This window comes from Simochromis diagramma, unplaced genomic scaffold (genome assembly GCF_900408965.1).
Source record: "Simochromis diagramma unplaced genomic scaffold, fSimDia1.1 OVJJ01000705.1, whole genome shotgun sequence".
In the NCBI taxonomy this organism is placed as follows: domain Eukaryota; kingdom Metazoa; phylum Chordata; class Actinopteri; order Cichliformes; family Cichlidae; genus Simochromis; species Simochromis diagramma.
In genome coordinates, this window is record NW_024387448.1 from 4596697 (window position 1) to 4624560 (window position 27864).

A 27864-nucleotide genomic window follows, 5' to 3' on the forward strand; every position below is an offset into this window, starting at 1 on the left:
GTTGTATGCAGTTGTTTTAAGCATCTTTGTGGTTGTGTCTCCGTGTCATTTTGTGGTTTTATGTCTGTGCAGTTGTTTTTCTTCTTCCTGCAGCCCTTTTACATCTTTTTGTAGTCATTTAGATATAATTTCACATCTATTTGTATTTACTTAAGCTCTCTTTGATGTCATTGTTTCATATCTTTGTAGCCACTTCAAATCTCTTGGAAGTGATTTTGCATCTCTTTTAAGTATTAGACATCTCTACAGTTGTGTTCTCTCTGCAAGTTTTTGCTGCTTCAAAGTCATTTGGGAAATCTCTTTGAAGTCATTTTAATCTCTGTACAGTTTAGGCACCTCTACAATTGTTTGTTTTATACATCTTTGAGGTCATTTTATATCACTGCAGCGACTTTCTTTTTCTTTGTAGTTGCTTTCTGTTTTTTTATCCAGCTGTCTTGCAGACCTTAGTATTTGTTGTCATTTTCTGTCTCTTTGTAGGGTTCTTTATGTTTTATTTCCTTGTACATGACTTTGTAGTCACTTTAGGTCTCTCTGAATTCATTTTGAACCTTTTTGTAGACATTAGACATCTCTTGCATTGGTTTTACGTTTCTTGCAGTTGTTTTGTGTCATTTTTGTAGTTGCTTGGTTTCTTTTTGGAGTAGTTTTAAACTCTGTCATCATTCATATTGACATATGACTGATGGGTGGCTGTAGGTCAGGAGGTAGAGCAGGTCATCTACTGATTGTAAAGGTTGGCGGTTTAATCCCTGGCTCCTCTTAGTCTGCATACCAAATATTCTTGGGCAAGATAATAACCCCAAGTTGCTCTCCCATCTCAGCATCAATGTGTGTGAATGGTGGTTAGAAAACACTTAAAAACATAGAAGACAGTGCTTGAGTGAATCTGGCATGTTGTATGGAGTGCCTTGAGTACTCTGGGAGAGAGTATGTAAGTGTTATGTAAGAATTAGTCCTTTACATAGCATTTTTGTCTGTTATCTACTGGCAATTGTTTTCCACCCTCTTGCGGCCATATTGCTCTTTAGTGAGCTTTCAGATCCCATTCCAACTTCTTGGAAGCTTTTTGTTTTGTTCTAGCAGTCTTAGCAGTTAGATCTGTGCCCAGCAGGCCCATTCAGTTATCCAGCCATGATTTGCTTATTTGCTCATTTACACATTCATCTTTCATCACAGTCCTCTCGTGATGCACACATTCAGACAAATAAAAAAATACCCTGATGCTAAGTGCGTTTAAAACCCAGACATCTTATTAATGTACATCTGAACTGTTGACTGAGATGTAGCACACGATGTCTGTAAATGCCTTTCAGAATGATCTGTTAGACAAATTAAGCGGAGTTATTAGCAGTGACTGACTAGCTCTTGTACAGTTGACTTGGAATACATACTACCAGAGTGACAGTTAAAACTACACCACAAGAGCATTAAGTTTAGCAGAAATATACAGCACAGATCACAGACTGAGCACAACTCATTCCATTCAGAGCTACACTAAGATACCAAAGTGAGCCGGTGAGGATCTACAAACAAAGTGTTTGATCGTGATATGGCATTTCAATTAGATTTAATCAGGTGACTTTAAGTAACACAAACTTAAACTTAAGTAACACAAACTGAGGTCTGTTATTTTCACCAAATGTTGGTTCTGGCAACTTTGCTTTGAATACAAGCTTAAGCAGATAAGGCCCATATGAGACAATATGACTGAGTATGGAAAATATTCCACCCTAAAATATAATGTGCATGTTATTATTATTACCTTCCCAAACAAGTAGACTGCCCCAATAAATAAATAGATACATAAAATGAAAACAACAAAAACAAAAGCTCTCATATGAATTACAGAAACAAATCTAAGATTTTATTTAGAGAGCTTTGCTTTTTAATTTTTGAGTTTACCTTTGCAAAGACTCAGGCTGGCTCTCAACTGAGCTTCATTTTTAGTGTATAGTTATAAGTGTGGTATTGATCTTAGTTTGAGTTTAATAAATCTGAATAGCTTTATTTATTTAGGAGAACTAATCGTAATGCTCTCAGGGTAGAAACACAACGAACATGGCCGAATAGGTAAATCACCCATGGACTTTCTATAATAAGTAACATCTCCTTCATTATTAATGAGATTCTGGCTGGCCTCCTGGGGATGCAGAGGTTAAGAGAAATTAAAGTGCACATTCTAATGTCAACGTCGAGTACAGGGAAATTTTTAAGCAGTCTTTAGAAAAAAATTGCAGAAATCAAACAAGGTACTTGCTTTTATCAGGTTAATTGGCAGATTAGACTAAATAACTTCCTACAAAAGGTGCAACATGAAGACTTCATTCAACAAGGACAAAGCCTGTTTTTTGTTTCAAGTGATGGTTATGCATATTATAAGTAGATGAGAATGACTGGCGACATATGCAATTTTATGGCCTAAATCAATCATTTCCAGGAAAAAAAAGCTTTTAGTGGAAATGCTACATTTACACATTTCTGAAAAGCTTGAAAAGACTCTGGCATTTGCATGTATCTGTGTATAAGATAAGATAAGATAAGATAAGATAACCTTTATTAGTCCCACAGGTGGGAAATTTGTCTCTTATCTTTTATTATAAAGTAATTTTAATATAAAAAAATCTACATGCTGCTAATGGAGAGATGCCAAACAGTCTTTCATTGTTCTTGTAACAGTGACAATAAAGATCTACCTTATCTTATAAACAGTCTCATCCTAAGTGTGATGGCATCATGGTTTTTGTTTTTAGATGCCTCAAACTGCTAAATGCATGAAATGCATGAAAGAAAATTAGAAATCAGCTTCTATGCATATACACACCTCAGATTAACCTACTGTGTTTGATTAATAAACATCTACATAGGATTTTTGGCAGAGGTCATTTTAATGATGAACAACATTCCTTTGGGGGGTTGAGCTCAACCAAAACGCTTCTTTGGCCAGGAGAGAGAACTAAAACCTTAATTTAGTTTAACTTGGCAGCACAACTGAACTGGCCACAGCTGGGTGTTTATGATTTGAAGCAAATTTAATAGGTTTGTGTGTTTCTACCCTCGGAACATCCCTGAGTTTTGTGTCTACGTCATGATGGCAGACACACTCTGAGATTTCAGTCTTGAAGATCAATGAAAACCGTCTGCAGTTGTAGAAACATGTAAATTCTGATTTAGAGTGGATTTTCCCCTCAGCCATTGCTTAATGACTTATTTAAGCTGTAGCTTTTTGTAACTTGGCTACACATGTATACAAGCTCTTATACATATATGCCACATATACACAAACAACCATTCAAATGTGTTGGAATTCATAGGTTGAGTAGTCAATGAATCTTTTACAGTTTTCCCTGCATTTAAGATCAAAAGAAACAATCAGCATCAAAGATTCAGGCATCATTCATTTCAATCAGCTCATTTACTTTTCCACAAGCCAGTAGAGCTGGCAGACATCTCGGTAGCAAGGCTGAGGAACATTGGGTGACAGACATTGCGGAGCAGAACCAAAACAAGGCAGAGCTTGCCAGTCCAAGAGCTTCACATTTCCTGTTTCTTATACCCCTCTTGCCTATTCTTGGCAGAAACTGCAGGACAGGAAGTCCTCGTCTTCTTGCACTTGAATCTTCCAAGAGAAAACCTATACAGGAAAGGTCGTGGTTAAGGGCCACAGAGGTGCTGAGCAGATTTTCCTCTTATATCTGTGATCCCCCTAAGTCTCCCCCGCCTGCGGGGTAGTGCCTCAGCCCGCCTCCCCTGCGCAGCGAGTGCAACGCCACAGTGCAACAGCCTCTCAGCAGTGATCCTATGTGATACATTGGCTGTCCTTCCCGGACTGGACCGCGGCAGAGCCACGCCACCGTCGGCACCACAGGAATGGCCACCGCAAGCAGATCAACTAGGAAGTGACGACTCCAGTAGCTTTTCTGAATCGTCCCAGAGCTAGATGATTCTCCGTTCTCTTCTGCAGTGTCCCCTGTGGCACCGTGCTCTTTTGTTTCACCGTTATCATTGTCCTCATTGTGCACCTCCACCACTATAACACCACCTATCTCCTCATGGGAAGTAGACCTTCTTGGCTGGATTGTGTGAGGCTGTTCTATAGCTGGAGACGATCCCTGGTGACTCGGACTCAGGTGAGGTGTCTCTACCTGGGTTGATTCTTGTAAAGGACAGCTTTCTTGCTGCATGTCCACAACTCCGAGGTTTTCAAATGATGTCCCACCCTGCCTGCTTTCTCCACAGCATCCTCTTAACTTAAGCTCACCCTGCCATGTTGCTGGCATCTCAGCAAGATCACAGAGTTTTCCTTGAGCCGGCTTCTCTTCAGCACCCTGCCCTCCTATCTTCTCTCCCACGGAACCAATCAGCGTCTGTTGCCTTTCTTCTGCCAGTTTGATCATAACTATCTCCACCTGCTCTTCTGCCACAAAAGCTTCCTTCTCTTTTTCCTCTTTCTCCTGCTTTTCCTCCTCCTCTCCGTACTCTTTCTCTTTATGCACAGGACTTTCCATGGAACACGCAACAGTGGCGGACCGTGGTAAAGATGGGACCACTGGAGTTTTGGGGATTGGCTCTGTTGCTGTACTCATGACTGTTGCTGTGGTTACTGAAGTTGTGGTGGTAATGGAGTCCAACTCCTCGTCCCCTTCATCAGACATCCAGGTTGAAGTGGGGCTACAGGCCTGGGACCGGAAAGTACGTTGCTCTGCGATGGTGTCCAGATCGGAGGGATACCCTGCTGTTGTAGGGATGGGGCAGCTTTCTGTCTGAATGCCAGTCTCCCTTAACGGGTGCAGGTACAGATGGTGGTGGGAGAGGCAGGGGTGGCTCATGCAGCTCACTCCACCCAGACCACAACGAAAGGGTGCCAGCCCCTCCCCTGTGCACAGCTTCTCATACGTAGAAGAGTGTGGCATAGTATGCGGCACAGAGTGGGACAAATTGTGAGGGAAAGAATGAGGTAAGGTATGTGAGTAGGTGTGAGACAGTGAGTTTGGCAGAGAGTGGGGATGAGAATGGGGAAGAGAGTGGGAGAAGGTCTGCGTGTAGGAATTAAGTAAAGATGCTGTTTCCTCAGAAAGGAATGCGGCCTCCAGCAGAAGGTCAGCCCGGCTGGGGATGTTACTCTCCCCACAGCACACAAAGCCGCTGTCCTGGGTGCCGTCTCCTGAGAGACAAGGAAAGTCCGACCCGTTGTCATTGCGGTCCGCCAGTGCCTGATCACTCAGCTTTGTGTAGGTGGAACTCCGAGTTAAAGACCGGGCTGGGGAGCCATCACAAGAGCAAGACCCTCTTCCTCCTACAGTAAGTTTGGGTACTCCGCCAGGACTTTCTCCTGAAACAGATGCTGGTGCTGAACCCCCAACGCGGGTCCGACAGCCTGGCATAGCCTCCGCCTCCTTCGCTAATCCAGCCTGGGCCAACTCCATACTCAGCAAAAGGTTCTCCAGCTTGTGGTTCTGAGCGTTGATATCCTGAAAGTACTTCTGGACCCCTACATCTCCACTGAGGCCTCCGGCATCGCTCAGCCTGGCACGAACAGTATCCACAGCCTGTTTGAGCTGCTGGATTTCCTGACGCGCCTCCTTCAGGGCCAGCTGAGCCTCTACGCGGTGGCACTCTTCTTCAACCCAGTCCTCCTGCATTCTGTAAAGCCGGCCTCTCAACTCATCTATTTCCGTGTCCCTAAGAGGATGACAACAGAGAAAGGGTTAGAACCTTTGACGATAAGAAGCACAGACCAATATAAAAGATCTAAGAAGAACTAGCATAAAACCTTGCTTTATAGCAGCGGTCCCCAACCCCCGGGCCTCGGACTGGTACCGGTCCGTGAGTCTTTTGGTACCGGGCCGCGAGAGTTGAGGCTCAGGTGTGAAATGTATGGTTTTCGGGGTTTTTATCGGTTTTCAGCATTATTTTGTTATCGTTTTTATCGTTAACTCGGTTTTCCTGGGTCTTTTCACGTGTGTTATGAATAAATCTTCTTTTTTTCGGTACCGGTACTAGTTTTATTTTGTTGTATTTATCCGCGACACCTTAAAGGCCAGTCCGTGAAAATAATGTCGGGCATAAACCGGTCCGTGGCGCAAAAAAGGTTGGGGACCGCTGCTTTATAGGACCTGTCAGTTTCTCATCCTATCTCAGTATCTCACCTGTCTTGCAGGGTGTTGATGGTTTCTTTTAGCTTGGCCCGCAGGTGTCGGATACACACCTCCTTCTGCTGAAGGGGTGTGAGGTACTGCTCTGGTGGAGGAGGCCGAATGCCATGGTTGTCTGTACATGACGTGTACTTCTGATGGCGTCTAAAAAAGACAGGACTTCAGTTTATGAAAAGAATAAGTGATATTTTCCATTTTTTGAGATGTTAAGAAAGAATTGATGGAAGGAAAGTTAACATCACTATTTTAAGAATTAAGAGTTTCAAACACTCTTAACCTTCTGAGGTCTAAGTCATCGGTGATGATGATATCACAAATAACTTTTTGCTTATCTTCAAAATAGTTTTATCAGTAATGTGGGCTTTTTTCCTTTTTAACAGCACTCACCATATTGTCATTCACATATTCAACCAATGAGCATAAACTGAAAAAAGAAGAGACTGCAAATGTGCTCTTTCATACTTTTGGAAAGCGAACTGGAGTAAATAATTTTTGCTTGTGTCATATCATCGCTAAAATTCTGAAAATAGTTAATAAAAATGATTACAGAAATGTGAATTGGCAGCCATATCTCTTCATTTTTTTGAAAGACGGATATTAATTAAATAGCTAATTGAGGTAATAAGACAGCAAATCATATTAAGTTCTGTTTTCACTGAGTTGACAAAGTCACAAAGAGTTTCATTTTCTATCCCAAGGCATTAACGTTATACCTCTTTTCCACCAATGCAGTAGTGGTGCATTATTGCAGTATTTTGCAATGTTAGTGTTGGAATTTGGGGAAACATTAGTAGGAAGAATCAGAATCGGTGGCCCACATTGCAAACATATTTAGCTCTAGCATTGGGACTACGCTGGTACAAGAGCTAGTAGAAATGTGCTACACCTCTTACCCTTTGGTTGGGCTGCATTCACTGCCTTTACATGAGCCTGAGTTGCTGCTGCTGCTGAGAGAAGCGTTTCCATAGGGATCTCTATTACTGGCCGCAGCCGGAGTGCGCCTGGTACACAGTAAGAGGAGACATGTTAATGTGTTCCTGGCAACACCATGAAACCACAGTCCAGACACTAAGTGAGCTGCTAAGCTAAACCATGACAAACAGATCCACAGTGCAAACAGAAATGAATGAAAAACACTTCAATCCAGGTCCACCACCATGCTTAAACAACACAGGTTTACACAGATACACAGAGTACAATATTTCAGCATGTCGGCCTGAGAAACAAGTACACACACTCCTCTTGGCACTCACAACAGTGCTGAAACTGAAAAGGACATCAAATTAGCATTACTCAAATAAAAAAAGAAAGTTTTCACCAGAAGGGAACTAAAAGAGAGCAATCAGACAGAAAAGAAGAAGAGAGTCAGACTAGACAGGATGTTTTCTAGAATGTGGCGTCACAAAACATTTACAGCAGTGCAAAACATCTTGCCATTCCCATGCTTTAAAGGATCAAGACTGATCGGGAGGAAAGAAGAGCGAGTCGGGACAGACCGGGAGCGAGGGGTAGAGGGAGAGTTTGTTGAACGACCGTGGCGATCCGGAGACTTGGTGGAAGTGTATCCCTTGGTCGGTGACTTGGTTGATACATAGCCTTTAGTTGGGCGCATTGACACCATACAGCTTGACTCCATGGGCACGTAGTCTAACTCTATGAACCTGCAGTAGTCAAACCTGACCAGAGACAAGAGGGTGTTAAATCACAGAGGGTGGCAATGTGCCTGCTGCACACTGAAGGGAGGTAAGATTGGTTGACATTTAGCATATCTCAGCATAATTGTAAAGTGTAAGAACTCAAACAGTGAAGTGGCTCAGGAGAGCTTGCTTTCTAAAAGCCATGCTTCAATGTTGAGGCTCCTCTGTTTGGCTTCCTATACTGCACCGCTAATAGGAGCAGTTTACTGCTATGAGGCTTTTACTGGAATGTAAACTAACACTGCATCCTGAAACACAATTTACAAGTGATAAAATGTTTTAGGTCTTCTAAGAGCAACATGGAAGCAGCGGCAACAACAATAATTCATAAACGCCCCATTTTAACTCGCAACACACTTTCACAAAAATATCTCAGCAAACTTATAGAAATTCCCCCCCACTTTTGATGACAAGTGCAAACTAGCTTAGCTAAACAAGTGAATAAAAAAAAAGTTAACTTTAAGACAACTGACACCTGTGCAAAACCACTATAGAGACCAAGTAAAACCACATAATATCAAAGAGTAGAATTGGTGGTGTATATATATTTTCACCTCTAGGCATTTTTACTATCCAGCAAAACATGACACAGTTTGTTAGTACAGTTTAATTATATCAGTGGTAGATATAAAAAAAAAAAAAAGGGTTATCTGTGATTGGCAACTTCTGTCAGCGTCTGTGTGGTTTTAAAGTCTATAATGAATGTTCACCAACTGAGTTACTGTTGTTCTTTAACAAGGACATAACTGTTTCCCAATCACTGGACACCACACTGGGAGGGGAGGACAAGCAGGGTCAATCAGAACAGCCATGATGGTATTGGACACAGGACACGAAAACTCCACACTAAACATGCACATAGTCTTGTATATAACTCATCTCTGTCTTTAAACTTTTCGCTGTTCATGTCATATATATGTATATATATAAATATATATATCAAACTTGATGATAGCCAGTGTTTCCCAGAAATACATATAGTATCTTACTTATTTCACCAACACAGAAAAACTAATGAAGCACAATGTTTTTGCAATTTGGCTAAATTTTTTAATTGCTCATGAGTTCATTTCACTCTATTTTGAAAGTGCAGTTGTTAAGTATGTCATGTTTCCATGATGGCAAAGTGACCATCTCACTGTTCGGGTGGTCCTCAGCTTCTTCTTCTGTTAGCTTTTCTTTCTCCAGCTCCACCATCATGGACTGCAGCTTACAATGCTAATCTTGCAGATCTGGAACAAGCTGGAGGTTCACTCTAAACCCAAATGCACAGCTGGTGGAGAACTAGTTCAATTGCTGCTATGTTGAACTCCCAGAAGACCACGGTTGCCAATTGCAGGTCAAAACTGTTTGACTGTTTTTAATTGTCACAGGATTTTACTAACTGAGGAAGTTGCTAGATAAACAGCTGACGACTGAATTATTAGATATTGGTAAGTGGCTGTCTTAATCATCTCAGAGTTCAGCTGTGAGCTTGAGGGCCACATTAATCAAAACTTCAAAGACTTTTGGAACTAATGCTGCTAAGCTGACTCCACCAGGGCTCTAGAGTAGAACAAGGACTGCTATGGTCTGCTGCCGTCTAAGACAATGGAGCTGAAGTCCATCGACACAATGAGGAAGTTACCGGAGAAGAAGCTGATTACTGTCCTGTTATTGTCACAAAGCACCTATGGAAAAGTTTTTAAATTTACTTCTAAAAAAAAATTAAGCAATACACCAAGTCCAACTAGTGGTGTATGAAATCATGCATGCACATGTGTGCACAAACAAATGACCTAACAAAGAAACAAACAAAAAACTCTTGCAACATTATAAATGAAATTTTGAATTTTGAGTGCCCTGTAAAAGATTAATAATAATTTTACTCAGGGTTTATTTGAGCATGCAGCTAAGGTTCAGCAAAGTTTCCAAAAAGTAATTTTACGCATGAGGTCAAGTAAGAAGAACAAAAACCTTAATCACCTGGATTATGTAATAAACCGCTGGAGACAGTTTGTAATAGACAGATACATTATATTTAAACTACTATTGAACGCACGTCTGTTGTTTCCATTTTTTACTGTATATTTTGCTACTGAACTGAGTCACCGTGTCCTGTGTTACATAATTAGGGAGGAAGCCAGATATTGACAGCTCAACACTTGATAGCACAGAAATGGGGAGAGAGAAGCAGCAGAAACACTGAGCCTGGAAAATACACAGTACAACAGTGTTTAGGGCGTGACAGTTCATCCCAGCCATCTGCTGGGATGGAACTAATGTCTGGGGTGTGGGTGTTGTCTGCTTGAGGCAAGCATTTCCCAGTTGTCAGGTGTTAGCATGAGTGGGTGGAGAGGAGTGAAGAGATATTCCTTTACGAAAGCAACTTTGCTCAAGAGGCTGAAACTGATTTAGTAAACAATATCTCGATAAACCAAAAGCACATTCGCATTACAGGCAATGCTGCTGCACATGAGTGTTTCACACAGTGCTGTTGAGTGAGTGGCTGCGGTCAACCAGTGATCACAGTATGCACATTAAACGTGCCATTTCTACCGTGCATGTAGCCACTAAACCTAATCCTTGAAAGATTAGCACCAATTCTTGCGTTTAAGTACATGATAGTATCACAGACTCTGTACTCGAAGGTGATGTGACACAACAACACGCACACAGTTCTTGCCACTTTCTGTGCTCCTTACAGGCCACAGACTGTATACATGTGTTGAAAGTAGCCACAATGACACTACCCTCTGATTTGGTTTGAGCATTTTCCACATTACCATTCTGACTTTTGTACACTTCAGTCAGGATTTATCATATCCATGGTAGTCACACAAGGCATTTATGTTATTGTTGAATCTATTTCTATTTCTATCTATCTATATCTATATCTATCTATTTTAAAAAGTACATCATGTTGTTTTGGATAAGTCTTGAAAATAGCAACCGAGGCCACAACTCCAATCAAAGAATGTTTATAAAGATATCATGAAGTCAAACAGAAGTCATTTTGCTATAGCCCTATGTATAATAGACTCCAGGCATGCCTGCTTTTTTGGGACCACATTTTTACATTACAATGCACCAAATAGGCATGCTCCCCAGGTGAAGAACAAGCAGGTGACAAAGTAGTATAAGAGGAATGACTACTTGGCCTATGGGTCTCCAACAGTCCATGTCTGTGTCCACAACGGAGGATAATCTTGGCTTTAAGATTTAATGCACTATAAAGAACTATGCTAATTCCGCACTAAACTAATCATAAACCTTTAGCCTTTATGTTAACAGTAGCATGGTGCAGGTTTTCTTGCAGCAAACATCATCTAAAGTAAATGAAAATATAGCAGATTTTGGCAAATTCAATACATAGACCTCCTTTTGAAAGTCTCTTGTTGCTTTACATAGTTTAAAGCTAAATCTTAATGAATAACAGGACTACCTTATAAGTCATCAACTAGCTCTACGCTGTATAACAAGAATAAGTCTTTTAGCATTGATTGCATGCAAGTACCCATCTAGCATCCAGAGGTAATGTTAGCTAACTAAACAAGCTAGCTACTGATGGTAAACTCTTCAGTTTACCTGCACATACATGTCTGTGTCTGCTAAATTATTCTTATCTATGCTGGGGATAAATATTTATCCCAACTTCTGAGTTTCAGTACTGCGTCTTAGATAAAGTCTTCAGTGCAAACAACAGTCAAATAAAAAATCGACTTTTACTTTTGGCAGTTGTGATCCTATGACACCGTTTACGGTAGATCAGGATCTGTTCTGTTCCAACATTTTATTAAACTCACAAATACATGTTTTTAGCATGAAAACTACCAAATAAAAGAGAAATTAACTAGATTCACAGCATTAGGAGACTCAAATAAAAAGTCTACTTTGTGCCATCCGCTTGCCTGATCGTTGACATTGAAATTCCCTAAAAGGTGAGCTGTGCAGCTTTGCAACAGGTGATGTTGACAGGAGAAGCCACACACCTGACTGCAAAGATTAATCCTAACCTGACCACGTTTCACTGCATTATTCACAGGTTAGAACCTTAACTTGCCTGTGTGCTGTTGTTTATTTTTCCAACATTTAATTTCCAATTTTGGTTTTAGTGGCTACAGTGCATGCCAAAGCTACAGCTACAGCTATGGAGCATGCTCTCTCAGACTGTAACTGAAGTGTGTCTCACGCAGGGGGCGCGGGCACAGGAATGGCCACTGGTGCTGTGGCGGCTGGCACAGCAGTCCCCGACCCAGACGCCGGCTTGGGTACCGGCACGGGCGAGGACGCCAGTATTTGCTGCAAGCGACGTTTGGGCTGCAGCACCTTCAGAGGGTTGAATCTGAGGAAAATAAATAAGAGAGAGGAGGACACCACAACTACACGTTGATCCGTCTGTAGTAACACAACTTTTCCTGTAAAAACATTAAACCCTCCAGACAGATTCAGCTTGGCTCCAGTTTAAGAGACCATTTATCAGTCTGTGCCCAACACATACACCATAGCAAGAAACAGCTAGATGACAGCAAAGACTATTTAACACATCAGCTGACAGAAACGACACATTGGCTTTCTGTGGTATTAAAGTACTGGTAGTGTCAAACTGGACCACAGAAGAAAAGCAATGTCCATCACTCATGCATTAAGTATATAACAACACATTATGCATACAATATTACTGCAGCATTCACATTCCGAAACAAGTTAATGGTTGTGCAAAAGTCAACAATGGTCCCTACAGACAAGAAATACATCTTATCCTTTATCCTGTGTCCAGTAAACAGGCCAGGTTAGTCCAGTGGCTAGAGGAGAGAACATCAATATACTCAATAAACTCTGTTCAAGTCGGTTGCTATTTACAGCATTTAGAACATACACTGCTATGAAAACAGTATTTGCCCCCTTCCCAATTTCTTCTTGGCACACTCACAGCCTTCAAACAAATGTTAAAATTAGACAAACAGACTGAGTTTATATAAAAAGAAAAAAGTTATCTAAACCTAACTGGCCTTGGTGGAACAATAATGACGGGTTACGCCACCCTTGGCAGTAAGAACTACAATCTATCGTTTGCAATAACTGACACTGAGTCATTCACATCGCCGTGGAGGAATTTTGGCCCACTTTTCTTTACAGAAATGTTTTAATTCAAAAAAGAGGTTAAGATATTTGCCAAAACATCTTAACTGGACTTAGATCCAGACTTACTTTGAACACTCCAAAATTATAGATGGACTTACTGTTTTGGATTAGTGCTGCATAAGGTTCAGGACACAAGCTGAGGGATGGACTAGTGAAAGTGAACAATGTGGTTGATCACAACAATTTCGTAAATAATAAAGAGCTATTCTATTCTATTCTATTCTATTCAATACATTATTTAATTAGGGAGAACAATTACTTTTTCCGTGTAGGGCCAAGGAGGTTTGAATAACTTATTTCCTTTAATAAATGAAATCATCATCTAAAAACTGCATTTTGTATTTATCTTTGTCTAATATTAAAATTTGTAAGATTTATTGTCATTGTAAGGACACTGTGGGACGGGATTCCAGAGTGCTACCTCATTTGGAAAGGGCACAATGAATGTGGAATGTGTGATGATCTTAACATGTAAATGTAGTAAATAAAAAAAAAAAGAAAAAGAAGGCAGCAAATACTTTTCATAGCACTCTAGTTCTCAATTTTAGGTCCATTTATTCATCAACAAGTCTTAGACAAGTTATTTACAGGAAGTACAGAAACAAACTGAGCATGGTGCCACTTTTTAAATAAAGACAGATATATTTATATGATATGTTGGTCTTTTACAATTTGACTTATTATAAAGCTACAATACAAAGTAACACATGCCAGTTTTTCCTGGTTTGCAATCAGCAGTTTCATTAACTGTTTATTCAGAAGATTTTTACACATTCTTTACTGAAAGTACTGATAACTGAGTTTCAGTGCTAACTGCAATGCCAGCTTGCCATTTGGTGGTGTAATTTTGTATATGTTTAATTATTGCTGCTACAAATCGTAACAGTAACAGTAAATGTTGCCTTAACTTTTCATTTATATTTTTTTAATCCTTCATAAATACTGACAGCTAACCGTGTCGGAAAAAGCTCAAGTCTCGCAGTTCCCACTGCAGTCTTAAAGGCGCACACCCCACGCGTCATTAAATCGCTGCTGAAAATTTTTAGAATTTATAAAAGACTCATTAATGGAGTTAAATTACTTATTACTGTTTGAAACAACTGTCAATTAATTTTAAAACACCCTATTTTCTCTCACTTATTAAAAAGTGGCACCACATTGACTATGAATATTTGTTAAAGATAAACACACACACACACACACACACACTGTTGGGGATGTGAAATTCCCCCCCACTGACACCGGGCAAACCTCCACCAGCCCCACTCCTGCAAAACAGGTGAAAACAGACTTAAGAGCGACAGGAGTTAGTGCCGCTGAATCTTGTTTATTTATTCATTTATTTTATTTATTTTTGCTGTGTTTTACTTGCATCTATTTGAAAGAGTGAGTGTAAACGCAAAAAATTGTTTTATTTTATATGCTGGAATATGCAGAAAATAGGTTTAAATGTTAAACAAATTTCTTCAAGTCAAAGAAAAAAGTTTTTTTTTGTTTAGCATGACCTTATTTTGGATACGACAGCAAGATTAGAAAGGAACATTATAAAAAGGTGATATTTTGAGATATATGTATTGTGATGTAGTCCTAGCTGTGTATATTATTATTATTATTATTATTATTATTATTATTATTATTATTATATGTGTATATATTATTATCACTGCTGGAAAGCTGCATGTTTTTGGGGAACCATATGTTCGCCAATCCATCGTTCTACAGAACATGTTTCTATTTCTCCTTCCATTTCACGATGGTTCCTACATATTATCAGAGACCGAGACTTTGGTCTCTGATAACAGAAAAACTTAAAGTTTTAAACTAACAATGCGCAACTTGTAGATCCCAAAGATGGTCCTAAGTTAAAACTCTTTGGAAACTTTTTAACCAACCAGCAAAGATATCAATGACATCCACGAAAAGCAAGTGAGGTCATGTGATTCACTTTATACAGATAATCCAGCTTTCTTTTTTGACTTAAGACGATTTAAGAACAATTCAAAATGGGGTTTTGACAGGATAATCTGTCCCGTAATCTGTTTTTCATCAGTGAAACAGAAGAAAAAAGTTATTCCAGTCTTTGACACTTGTTTGTACTCCAAATTTATTTATTTATTTACACAAAAACATTTACTGCGGAGCAATTGAGCATAATGCCACACTTGTAAAAATGCACTGATGGGAGTGGAAAGTTCTGTGGGTGACAAAGCCAGTTCATTTCAGTAATGACCAGGGCAATCTACCAGGAGAATCAAATTAGTGGGATAAAAATGAGCCGACAATGTAAGCGCAGGTTCTGTGTTTAAGGGGAATCAGTATATATTGATATAAAGCCCAAGTCTCCCATCACAATTTGATAGGGAGTGTGTGGAGTCTCAGAGGCCAACAAAAAGCTCCTGCAAAGGAAATACAGCTTTGCTTTATATGAAAAAACTGGAGAGCAAGGACTGCACCAATAAGCTGAACTCATTTCAGCACAATATTAATTTTATCTCTTTATTATCCGCTACTGGTAAGGGTAGATGTTACAGTTAGGCAATGAAGAGGTGAAACATGCATAATAAAAGCACCAACACTATTATCACTAACATTTACAGTGATGCTGGATTCAATTGCATACACACAGGTTTTTAAAGTAGTGGAAAAAAAGCAGCTGCCTTTAAAGTAAAAGCAAAAAAGCTGAATTATGATTTCTCACAAAATTGCAAAAGACAGGAGATGAGGAGTTTATTGAAGAGTGTTCGGTGTCTGAAATGAGATAAACTGCAAAATGTGTACTTCTTTATGTTTGACCTTCATGCACACCTCACACCTCACCAGGCTGGGCCTGGATGTTGCCTGCAAGCCACACAATACTCAGGGATGGTTTAGTATTTATACTTTTTACTCTGTTTAGATCATGAGGCAGGACACTCTTGTGGTCGAATTGAGTACAATAAAAAGAAGTTACTGGTTTTTAGCAGATGAATCTCATTTTTTGCTTCTTATTTTTTTATTTTACAGACAAAAAGTATTTAAGAAACGATGAATCACTGAAATGAATTTTTCTCTACTTATTTCTCAGGGCTCTGAGACACTACAGTACAATATGACATACTTATTCCCTGCAGACTTTTCAACCATGGTTACCTTGCAGTGCACAGAAATCCCATAATTATCAACGGTGAGCACTGGTATCACAAAACAGGTATTCACTCTACTTACCGGCGAGAGACCGATGTAGACCTCTGATTGGGCGGAGCAGGGGCAGACATGGAGCCAGGCAACGTCTTGGGTTTCTTGTGCTCTAACCTTTTCTCTGGGTTTTTCAGCTCTATACTGAGAGCCTGGAGCCTGACAGAAATACATAGGCAGTGAGTGAACACAGAGTCACACAAAGAAAGAGAGGACTGTTACACACTCAAATAAAGCGTGATTTTTGCTGACTGCCCATGTGCACCGCTATAGATGGCTTCATCAGGCTCCCTTGTGCTACTGACACAAGCTGACACTTAGCTTGCACAGAGTGGACATCAGCGTTCAGCAACAAATCACATTGCAATCATGTGGTACAACTAGCCAGTCACCACTTCTTTGTCTGTTTCCAGGTCAAATAACAGGGGCAGAGGTGAGCAAAGAGAAGTGAGAGTTGCATCTGCATCTGGACAGATTTGGTTCAGTTTTATTTACATAGCACCAAATCATAACAACAATCACCTCAAGGCGCTTTATATTACAGCCCCCTATGAGGAAGCACCTGGCAACACTGGGAAGAAAAAACTCCCTTTTAGCAGGAATAAATCTGTAAATGTACACATATATACATGTTGAAGGTTTCTGCCACAGCTGTAGTGTAAGTACGTCCAAAAATATTTACAAATAACATCCTGCTGAGTTGTATTGTGAGAGAGAAAGACAGGCTAAGAGAGAGAAAAGCGGATGAAAAAAGAACTTAGAGGGGGGAAAGAGGAGGATTATTCTCATCAATAATACACCACAGACAATTTGGTGGGCCCTTGAGAGGCAGGTTTCTGTATGTGTGGAAACGCAGGACGCCTGCTGTCAGTCAGCTTCCTGCATTAACACCTCTCTGCTGTGTTGTTTTCCTATCAACCATGACTGCCTTGCTCATATTCTCTTCTGCTTCTAAAGTCAGTGAACAAAGCTGAATGAAAGACAGTTTTTCAGTCAAATCCTGTCGATACTAATAATCTACCTACTGTAGAACCTCATCCACATCTGAGCTCTAACTTTAAATCCTCTTCCATTGTTCCTCGGCTCTCTATCATGATTTTAAAGCTGGTCTAAGATGTATTGTTGCATAGTTAGCAGTGAGCAAACTAAACCACAGACCCGCGCAGTGGCACAAATCTCTATCCTAATGAAAACACACACGATCCTTATGATAGTGTTTTTGTATAAACCAGAGGTCGGCAACCTGCGGCTCCGGAGCCGCATGCGGCTCTTTAGTCCTTATAGTGCGGCTCCGCGTAGTTTGGGAAAATAAATTTGTTTTTTTTAAGTATTTAGCTGAACTGTATTTTATTTATGTTTATTTATTTTCTTTTTTAACCTGTAGTTCTAAATTGGAGGAGTGTTGTGATATTGAAATATAAAATTATATTCTATTATTTTTTGATCGCTCAAAATAAGCGTCACACTCGCGGAAGCCGGTATACCCGCCGAAACGCCATGCCTTTATCGAGACTTTCAGCAGGTAGGCCAATTATGGATCTTCGGATCCACATTATGTCAGCAGCTGTTCTCCACCGTGAACTATGTTAAAAACAAACACCGCTCACACCTCACAGATGACAGTTTACAGCCCTGCGTAAAGATTAAGTGACTTCGTACAGCCCCGATTTGCAGACGCTGTGTGCAGAGGTTCAGGGGCCGAAGTCCCATTGTAAACATATCACGGCAGACCCGACGATGTTTGCATGAACACGCTTTTCAGCATCTCTTTATTGACCACTTTCACACACGGTTGCTGTACGCATACAGCCGGCTGTAGCTTTTCAGCTCACAGCCCGACACATACCAACACGACAGCACAGATGGCACAGACGTTAAGGCGGCGAGGCGTGATTGCGGGTGCTGCACAGGTGCGTCCGCGTCCCCTGCAGCGGCGCAGCAGACCACGCCCCGCAACACACATTAAAAAGGTAAAATACATATTTAGGCAGAATTTTGCAAATATCTATTTTTCTGTTTTTAGCAGCATAGTGCTTTTTATCCCAATTATTTTGTTAAAAGTCAGGTCAAGGCTCCAAAAGCCCAAAGGCGATATAAGGGTGGCGGCTCACAGCAGTTTTTGTTTGCTACATGGATCATTTTAGTTCAGCTGGGTGTCTTTCCTTTTGTTATATTTCTTTAAGAGTTCAAAATATGTTAATTACATAAATAAAATGTAATTTTCTCTGTAGCACTTCATGGATTTCACAAGCAACAAACCTTAGTTGTTCACACAAAGCATAAAGGTAAAAAACAATATATACACAATGTTATCTTCATTTTAGATGTCAAAAAGTATTTGCGGCTCCCAGTGTTTTCTTTTGCGTGGAAATCGCGTCCTAATGGCTCTTTGGGTGTTAAAGGTTGCTGACCCCTGGTATAAACACAAAGCAGACAGAGAGCCAGCCTCAGGAGCACATCACAGAAAAATGTATCCACAGAGAATCTACTGTAGTACTCCGGCTTCCTCCCACAGTCCAAAGACATGTAGTTAGTAGGGATAGGTTAAATGGAAACTCTAAATTGCCCATAGGGCATGTGAGTGTGAATCGTTGTCTGTGTCTGTGTGTTAGCCCAGTGACAGACTGGCGACCTGTTCAGGGTGTACCCTGCCTCTCGCCCTAAGACTTCTGAGATAGGCTCCAGCACCCCCCCCTGACCCTGAAAAGGATAAGTGGAAGAGAATGGATGGATGGGTCCTGATGGTGTGACATGAACTGGAAATCAACTATAGGGACAAAAGTACTGGATCACAGTTATCTTTAAATTCAAGCATATAATATATTCTGGTGTATAAAATCAAACACCTAGCCACACAGTATGTCCTTTTAAAGATTTGTGAAAAATAGGTTGTTCTAATGAGCTCACTGAATTCAAGCGTGATACTGTAATTAGATGTCACAATTGCAACATTTCCTTCCTCCTAGATATCCCACCTGTAGGTAGTATTATTGCAAAGTGGAAGCATTTATGAACCATGGCAACATAGACACAAAGTGTCAGCCCATCTAACATTACAGATGCAAATTTTGTAGTATGTAGTTTAAATCTCCTCCAGCAGCAACATCAGCACAAAAACTATGTTCCAGGAGCTTCATGGCATGGGTTTTCATGGCTGAGCTGCAACATGTAAACATACATTGCCAAGCACAATGCTGTGTCAGATGGAGCGGAGTGAAGCACACCACCACTAGACTCTGGAGCAGTGGAAATGTGGTCTGTGGTGTGATGAATCATATTTCGTTATCTGGCACTATGATGGACAAGTCTGGTTTGGCAAATGTCAGGAGAACATTACCTGCCGGAGTGCCAACTGTACAGTTTGGTGTTGGAAGAAAAATGCTATGGCATTGTTTTCTGGTCTCCTTCAACGCAGTGAGGAGAAATGTTAATGCTTCAGCTTACAGAGATATTTATTCAACTAGCTGAGTTTAAATAAGCAAGAGAACTTATTCTGCTAGTAGATACCATTTTCTTTGGACCTTTTATATTAATTATTAGTTTTGTATTTGTAATTATTAGATTTGTATATAAACAATGAATTTAGCTGGTAAGACACCTTCTTTGTATTTGGACTCTGAAGCTCCTCTAGATAATGAATGTGACTTGTAGATCTGAAAAGTGAAACCAGCATGGAAGTGTGTCTAATCTACATTAAATTATACCATTTGGCAAAGATCCTTGACAATTAAAACCTTTTCTCTTAACTTCACTGTTTTTGACTTTTTAGAGCAAAAATTTACTTAGCTTATAATTCATATCTACCAATCTTAGCTGTCTTAACGATCTTATATCTAACTTCAAGTCAGCATGTCATCCTGCTTTGGTTGCTGTCACCACAGATCAAACCACACCAGACCACATGATGCAGATGATTTATTAAGTTAGGCCTGTTATGCAACACCATACCCAGCCTGAGTGTGCTGAACAGGCAAGCAGCTTCTGTGCTGACGACATGGAAACACAAAACTGGAAAGAGAGGAGGTAAGAGACAACGTGAGGATGAGAGGAGGACAGAGGAGCCAATGAGATGAAAGGAGAAGACAGCACGTGTTGCGAGAAGAATGGTAACTGAGGAAAGGAAGGAGGTTTGAAAGAAGGATGATTCTGGACACACAGGACTATGGAATGGCATGATTACATACACACACATTCACAAACTCAGGATTATTCATCCCCCCCATGTGTCTGGAGCAGAACACAGTGCATTGTCTCTCATGAAAGACAGCGTGTCCTTGTTGTCCAGCCATGATGTGACCTTGATGAATCTCAGAGCATCTGCAACAAATGTTCTGCAGTGTCAGTACGTGAAAGTACTTACAGGCAGTACTAAACAGTAACAAAGATCTGACTTACTCCAGGATGCACAGCATAATTTGTGAGAGGAATGCAGACTCACAAGTCTGCATTTAAACTCCTCCTTTAGTCTTTCATCTAGATCGAGCAGACTGCAGTGGTAACATAACTCACGACTTGGGGGACTGGAGGCTGTGCGTGTGTGTGTGTGTGTGAAGGTGTGACTCACACCAGTTACCAGAGCCTCCTGAATGCATAATGCAAGCCTATCTAATAAACAGGAAAATGCTGGAAACCAGAGGTTCATAAACTGCTTGATAGCCATAGGGTCTTGAACACTGAGTCACTGCTGCTATTCCAGAACAGCCATTCAACACCTCTGGTGTGTGTTTGGATGTGCTTGTGGGTGAGTGTTGATCTTACAAAGCAACTGTGGTTGTTCTGTAACAATTCAACAATTCTCCCGCCCTTGAGGGGGTCAATGATCAATGAGAAAGATCAAATAAAAGACAAACATAGACTGTAAATAAAAGATGGCTTCCTGGGTTTTAAACAGAAACCCAATTTGGGAGAACTTTACACCTGCATTCTTTCTAAGGAATGGCTCCTTTAGTTTTAAAATGCAGTTTTGTTTCATAGACGTCTATTAATAAAAAAGGCCTCTGTCTCCCATTGGTTGATTCCAGTAACAACTGAAGTCATAGTTAATGGTGCAGATCAGGATAAATCAGTGTATAGTATAAGATGGCCTATCAGTATAAAAGAAGCTGGGCCCGAGCTATGCAATGGATGATGTCACAGTGGTGACATCCATCCTTTATATAAGATATATTTTTATATAGGTCAAACTCCAGCAACAAGTGTTCTTATATATATATATATATATATATATATATATATATATATATATATATATATATATATATACAGCAACAAGTGTTCTTATATAGAACACAGTCCTTTACTAATGTGTTTCAGCTTGTGGTCAGGGTTGCTATTACACATAAAAAGAGAGCATGTTAATACACAAGCAATCCTTTCTGTAATTATTTTAAATTAAAGTCTTTAGCATTTCAATGGATGACAATTCTTCATGGAATAATACCTTAATGTAATTAAAAGGTGGCAAAATAAAGCAGATCACAATGAATGAAATACCATCACTGTGTCCATTTGAAGTATTAGAAATGTATGGATATATTTTAGGCACCAGGAAGTTCTCCAACACAGATGCTGGCTCCAGCGTCACAGTGTCAGAATTAGATATATTCCGTGTGTTAGGGGTCAAAGGTTAATTATGTCTTATTTGCTACACTATTCCCAAACTAGTGAAGGCGAAGAATTTACAAGCAGTGAACTCCTCATCTGATTTCAATAATAAATCTGTAGACTGAATGAAACACTGCGGCTCTCTGATGTAAACAGTCTCTATCGCACTGGATGATGACTCATTCTTTTATCTTAACATACAGCACAGTCAGCAGCTTCTAGTAGCATCCTACCTGGGGAAACATAACAATATGACCCTCCACCATAAGTGCTATAAATACCAACAGTCTTACACAAGAAAAAAAAAAACATGGTTATGATGTTGATGGTAGAGGTGCTAGTTTCCTGGATTTTTCCTACAAAGGACAAATTACATGTAAACACTACATAAAACACTGGAAATAACTAAAAATCTGCTGGTTGATCTGTTTGTTAGCCGTCGTCAGGTTTGGTCTCTGCAGTCTACAGTGCAGCTAAAGGAAAAAACAACAAGACACTTGGGACTTTGTTTCATAACAATCACAGAAGTCACTAATCCTCTGCATTTCTTTGTGGAAGTTTTATACAAATGCATCCAGTGCAGCACTTATTTGATTTATGCTCTGCCCAGCTCTGCTTGGCTCAGCTGGTTGTCATGTTTGTGGCATTCCAAACATATGTTGCCGACAGGGAAGTTGCAGAGTGCACTCTGGGGAACAAACTATGCAATGGAAACACTCGTTACATGGATGAAGGGTGTTTGTCTCTTTTTTACGTTTTTAATTGGTACTGGCATTTGCACTGGCAAATAGCTGTTATTGACCGATAAAATCTTGAATTGAGGTTTCCAGAGAGGTGCAATTAAAAAGAATCAATTTTTATTGCCCTTTCACAATAAAAAGTGGTATAAACCTACCCACAGCGAGTCTCTATAGCTGCAGCTGATAGTGATGCAAATACACACTGCAGTAAAGGCTGCACAATGTCAGTTTCTCAAAACAGATGGCAACGTGAAGACCAGCTCCTCTTTCTTACAAGCCTTTCCCCATGAACATGAGCCATGAGCATATACAAACTTATTCACACATTCAGTAAGGAGGTCAAAACAGCAAACGCAGATCAGGCCAGTCCTGCAGAGTCACCCTATTGCCGCAGTGCATGCAGAATAAGGTCCAGCAGAGCACAGCAATAAAGCTGCTACAGCAGTGCTCTTACTAATTAACATAACAAAGAAAAAATAATAATGTTCTAATCCTTGAACAAATATAATCAATCAATAATAACTAGACTGTTTTTTTCTTTTAAGCTCACCAGGGTTAATGGTGCTCTTATAGTTTCGTTACATCAGGCATTTATTGGACTTTTGCCCTCATTTGGCTTTGGTTAAAAAGCACTTCTGGATTTCTAAGGGGCTGTCTGAGCTTAATCAGGTCAAATGCTCAAAATATCCAATACACCATAGGTTTGTCATTAGTGAGCCAAGCAGCAGCAAATGAAACCACGCCAGAGTGCTGCAGCCTAAATGATCGTGCTAATAGCGTGTGTGAACCAAAGAGCATTGATAAAAGCAGGAAATCAATAATCACGTTATTACAGTGTACAACTCAGCACTGCCTACATGAATCTCTTTCACTGTCGATTGACATTGCTTATCTCTCCTGCCTATTTCAGGCGTGTATCATCTGAAGTGGTAATTTTGTGAACACTGGATGGATAGAAGAATATCTGCTCTCTTTTTTCTCTCTGTTGGTCTCCACCATCTCCTGAGTAACGTATGTACTCAATTCTTCACTGTGAACAGCCACGAAAGGGCGAGAGATGGAACACAAAAAAGATCGTCAGGACCAAAATCAAACATATAAACTGAAAAAATGAGAGGAAATTGATTTTAGCCTCTGGTTTGACTTCATTGTGCAGCAATAATTGCAGCTAATCTTTTGAATAACTGTTGATGAGTCCTGCATCGACTTTGGAGGATCTTTTGCCCATTTTATAGTTTATAACATAATTTAATGTTGCTAAGTTTCCTTCCATAACTTTAAGGTTTGGACTTGAACTTGGCTGTTCCAAACCATTATTTTTATTCCTTTATTTTTTTTTCTGTGTTCAGCTGAACAACTTGGAAGATTTCATGAGATCATAAGAAATCTCACTTGTGTATTTCCACCAACATGTTGTGAAGACGAGACTTTTTTAATCTCTGTTTTTGTAATGTAAAAACAGGGGTGCATACTCACACTTGATTGTCATCCCAGTGACGGAAAATACCTTACAAATAACAATTTGTAATAATGATTCAATTTGTTAAATTGGTTGTCTTTATCTACCTGTAGCAACATTTAGCTTCCAGTTACACAGGCCTAAACACCACTTGGTGACCAGGCAAACACTGGCCACTAGAGAAACCAGTGGTGAGTGGTTACTGGAGGTTGCTGCCATTCCCTGTTAAGTCCTTTGCTAAAGTAAGTCACAGAGGCATAGAGGCTGGTCGTTGACCCCCTTGCAACCACCAATCACTAGTCTTGGTCTCTAAGTGATGGTGAATTTTGTGTGAATGCAAAGAGAGACTGTTTGTCTTCATAGTAAAAGTTGCAGTGTTTGGAAATGTGTTGGTTTCAGCAGTAAGACATACGTTGCATTAAAGCAAACATTCTCAGTTTCTTTGTGTCACGGTCCCCGTGTCTCTCTGGTTGGCCCACGCTGGCTACAGGTTTTGTTGTTGTTAGTTTTGGTTTTTTGTCTCTCCTCCTCCTCTCTGCCTGGGTGGAGCTCATTACGGGCTCTCACTCTTGGCCCACGCACCCGTGTGATGGTGTCCACCTGCGGCTGATCTGGCTGATTTCCCCAGCTGCTATTTAAGGCAGTGGCACAGAGCAGCTCACCGCTGGAACGTTGAACCACCTGAATTCTGGACCGAATCACCGGACCTGTCCAAGTGGGGCAGTGTGTGGAGTGTTGGAGCGAGTGCGGCTGAAGAGGAGTGCGTGTGTGCGGAGGAGCGGTGGCAGTGACTGAGTGGAAGAGGAAGCGTGTGTGTGTGGATTCCCCCCCCCTTCTCTCCCTGGAGCCCTGGACCCCCTCCCAACTCACTGTACATATATTTTGCACTAAGGTGATCCCTATTGTAAATAAATCCCCTTTTTGTTTCCTTGAAAGAACTGTCTGCGCGTGAGTCCGTTCAGTAGCCATGACACTTTGTGCTGCACTTTTTCAGGTTTCACTACTGCTTGGTGGTTATTTAGCGAGTATCTGGTAAATGGGCTGATTGTCTACCTGAGCACTAAAAAGTGTTTTATACAACTTACCTCATTCATCCATTTATACATGTAGTTTTTCTACCTAAAAACACTACACTCTGATGGAAGTACCAGAGTTCATACTCCAACAGATGTACTGGAGTATGACTGTAGCAGTAACAGCCAGGAATAGATCCACCAACCTTGCGACTAGCAGATGACCTGCTCTACCTCCTGAGCTACAGCCACCCCAGTCTGCAAGCAAGTCATCATCTTCCATGCACATAACAGGTGACTGCAGCAATCTAGCAGCCAAACCAATTATATGAAGGTTGCTTGTGCAGTACTGACTTTACGACCAGGTTCACCTAACAACTGCTACCAAAGACTACCAGCAACCTTCAGCTACAAATCACTATCTGCTCAGGGAGTACACATTCTTCTCTAGAGATCCGAGGGCCGCAGACACGCCGTACGTACGTATGTGTATTTGTGTGTAAAATTAAGCTTTCTGCTATTTCCCCTGCTCTTTCTTCTTTATAGCCACTAAACCTTATCTCCAGTTACTGTAGAAATATTGTGCAAACAACTGGAATTCAAAGTGACATGTTTTACTGCACATGTGGGCTATACCTATACTAAAAGGGAATACCCTTTCTTCCTTTGCAGCATTCATGGATTTGAAGGTTTGATTGACACTACAACAAATAGAACAAAGAGCATTTCATATACTGAGAGACCACCAGAGCAGTGCCACACTTGAAGGATCAATAATTCTGCTTGTTGTTCCTAAAATTTACTCTCCATGAGTGCATCTGGATAAATGGCACACATTTTTGCCTGGTGACTACGTCACCATGGCAACGGTCAGTCCGCCACTTGTTTGGAACGTGACCAGAAGGAGAGTGGCTATTGGCTGGGTGCGCTGAAGAACAGGATGAAGGAAGGAGCCTGCTGCTGACAAGATGGCAATGCTGCAAAGGACAGCTCAGTCTTACAGCTTGCAGCAATGCATTGGACTTCTGTTTCAGACAGCGTACTGACCGTATGTGGCCTCATAAATTAATTAAGGTTCATAAGTGTGGCTGGAGAACTGAACAGTCCTAAAGGAACAGGCTCAGATGCCCAAGAGCCCCTGTGACTCCTTGGGTGCCTGGGTCTGGTAGCCCCTTTCTGAAGGGTATCTAAAAAGAGATTCAAAATGAAAGGATAAAAGAGACTCAACAACAAACAATTTAAACATGAAAATAGAACTTAAAATGGCAACGGAAATGGAATGGCTTTAAAATTAAGTGCACAAATACACACATTTCCTTAAAAAGGCAACAAACGATTCAAAACAATTACAAAGACCCAAAACAACTATGAAAGATCCAATAAAACAACACCCAAAACCATTCCACAAATATGCAAATTAAACAAAAGTAGAGGCAAAGAGACAGAGAACAACAAAAATAACATTTCTTACATATAAAGATCAAAAGCCTATAAACAGAGACTGAAAACAGTTATACACAAAAGTAGAAAACTCAAATCTAAAAGACAATCACTACCAAGACATGTAACATGGCAACACAAAAAATGCAAAAGCTGCTAGAGATGAAAGAAAATGGGCTCAGTGTCTCATAGTGCATTTGTGTCCAAATGTATTTAACAGTCTTTGCTTGCACACATGTACTTCTCGGTGTCTACCTGCTTAACTGTAAAAAACGTTGAGCATTTATGATGACAAAGTGGAGGAAGTGTTCTTTCAGCCAGCACTGGCACAGAAATGCACAATATGCTTTCTGTGCCAAGAATATTCAGGGAGATCCTTGCGCCAGAATCTTCAATCAAACTCCTTTCATAACTCCATCCATTCACTGACTACGCTTCTCTGCCACTCTATTAAAATCAGGCTTAAGCCTGACAGAAAACCCGTAAAAGAAAACTGTGCGCAAATGAATTTGCTCACGGAAACTAGACTGTTCTGTGATATGATCAGAGTAAAAGCCATGTGGACATGAAAAAAGAGCTCTGGCTCTGTCATCTGTCAGGCAGGACGTTACGTTAGTGGAAAAACAGGAATGCTGCAAGGTCAAACTGCAGCGCCAGGCAGCCCGTCACGACTCTGCCGCCTGCAAACATGGATGACACTCACTTTGAGTGTGAGCTGCTTGTGCATGCGGAGCCAGGGGTTTTAAAAACTGTCTGCTGTGACGCTGCGTGGACAGTGTGTACTATATCTGACGCCCAAAGGCCCGTGAGAGTTCAAACATGGACGCGCAGGATGACCAGACGCGAAAACATCTGCCGGAGGAAGCGCACTGCGCATCAACATCATCATCATCATGCCTCCATCAGCTGCACCAAAACAAACAGACAGGCCAGAAAACAGCCTGACCCGACAACCAAGAGCTTTACTCTCCACAAATTCCCTGCACGGGGGCTCCATTCACTTATTATTTCTAACCGCTGTTGTGAGCCACTCGGTTCACTACACGCAGACTCTTTCTCCGCACTGAGAGAGCTCTGCAGCATCCACGGATGGCACCGATGATTTCCATAAACGGGCTTGACCCGGCCCCGCTTACCTGTGCCCGGCTTCCCGTATACCGCTGTTAGTCCGTCCACAGTTCCATCGCCATGGTTGTTGTTGTGTCCCTCATTTCTTCCACCAAGAGCTCCGCCTGATGGAGTCCGAGGAGGCGTGGGGAGGAGGGAGAGAGGGGGCTGAGTCAGGAGGGATGCAGGGAGATGCACTGGATGGCTGCCGCGTGAGGAGGAGAGGCACAAGGGTATATGGACGGAAGCATCTGCGTCACGTTACGTCAGATTGATCTTTTTAAAGGGAAACACTGCTTCATTTGTCGGGCTTCAGCTCAGTGCAAGCTACAGTGCAAGCTTCTTTAACCA

At 40.9% G+C, this 27864-nt stretch overlaps 1 protein-coding gene across 3 annotated transcripts; it reads right to left on the reverse strand.

Annotated features, from left to right (window-relative positions):
• snphb (syntaphilin b) lies at nucleotides 1-27864 on the reverse strand. Of its 3 annotated transcripts, XM_040013830.1 has the most exons (7): nucleotides 27543-27864; nucleotides 16181-16309; nucleotides 12024-12176; nucleotides 7652-7831; nucleotides 7049-7156; nucleotides 6150-6299; nucleotides 1-5682 (listed from the first exon to the last, which is right to left on the reverse strand). In XM_040013830.1, the coding sequence occupies exons 2-7, from the start codon at nucleotides 16228-16230 to the stop codon at nucleotides 3690-3692; spliced, it is 2634 nt and encodes an 877-aa protein (XP_039869764.1). In that variant the 5' UTR covers nucleotides 16231-16309; nucleotides 27543-27864; the 3' UTR covers nucleotides 1-3689. The 3 variants fall into 3 exon arrangements, with proteins under 3 accessions (XP_039869764.1, XP_039869765.1, XP_039869766.1); XM_040013831.1 differs by lacking the exon at nucleotides 12024-12176 and having other exon boundaries at nucleotides 27543-27861; XM_040013832.1 differs by lacking the exons at nucleotides 7652-7831; nucleotides 12024-12176 and having other exon boundaries at nucleotides 27543-27860.

Bases quoted from the DNA above. Each gene is read 5' to 3' on its own strand.
- snphb (XM_040013830.1), bottom strand. From the start codon at position 16,230: ATGTCTGCCCCTGCTCCGCCCAATCAGAGGTCTACATCGGTCTCTCGC. The intron at 12,177-16,180 runs GTAAGTAGAGTG...TATTTTCCTCAG, and splicing joins TCTACATCGGTCTCTCGCCG to ATTCAACCCTCTGAAGGTGC. The intron at 7,157-7,651 runs GTCTGTCCCGAC...ACTGTGTACCAG, and splicing joins CCCTCTACCCCTCGCTCCCG to GCGCACTCCGGCTGCGGCCA.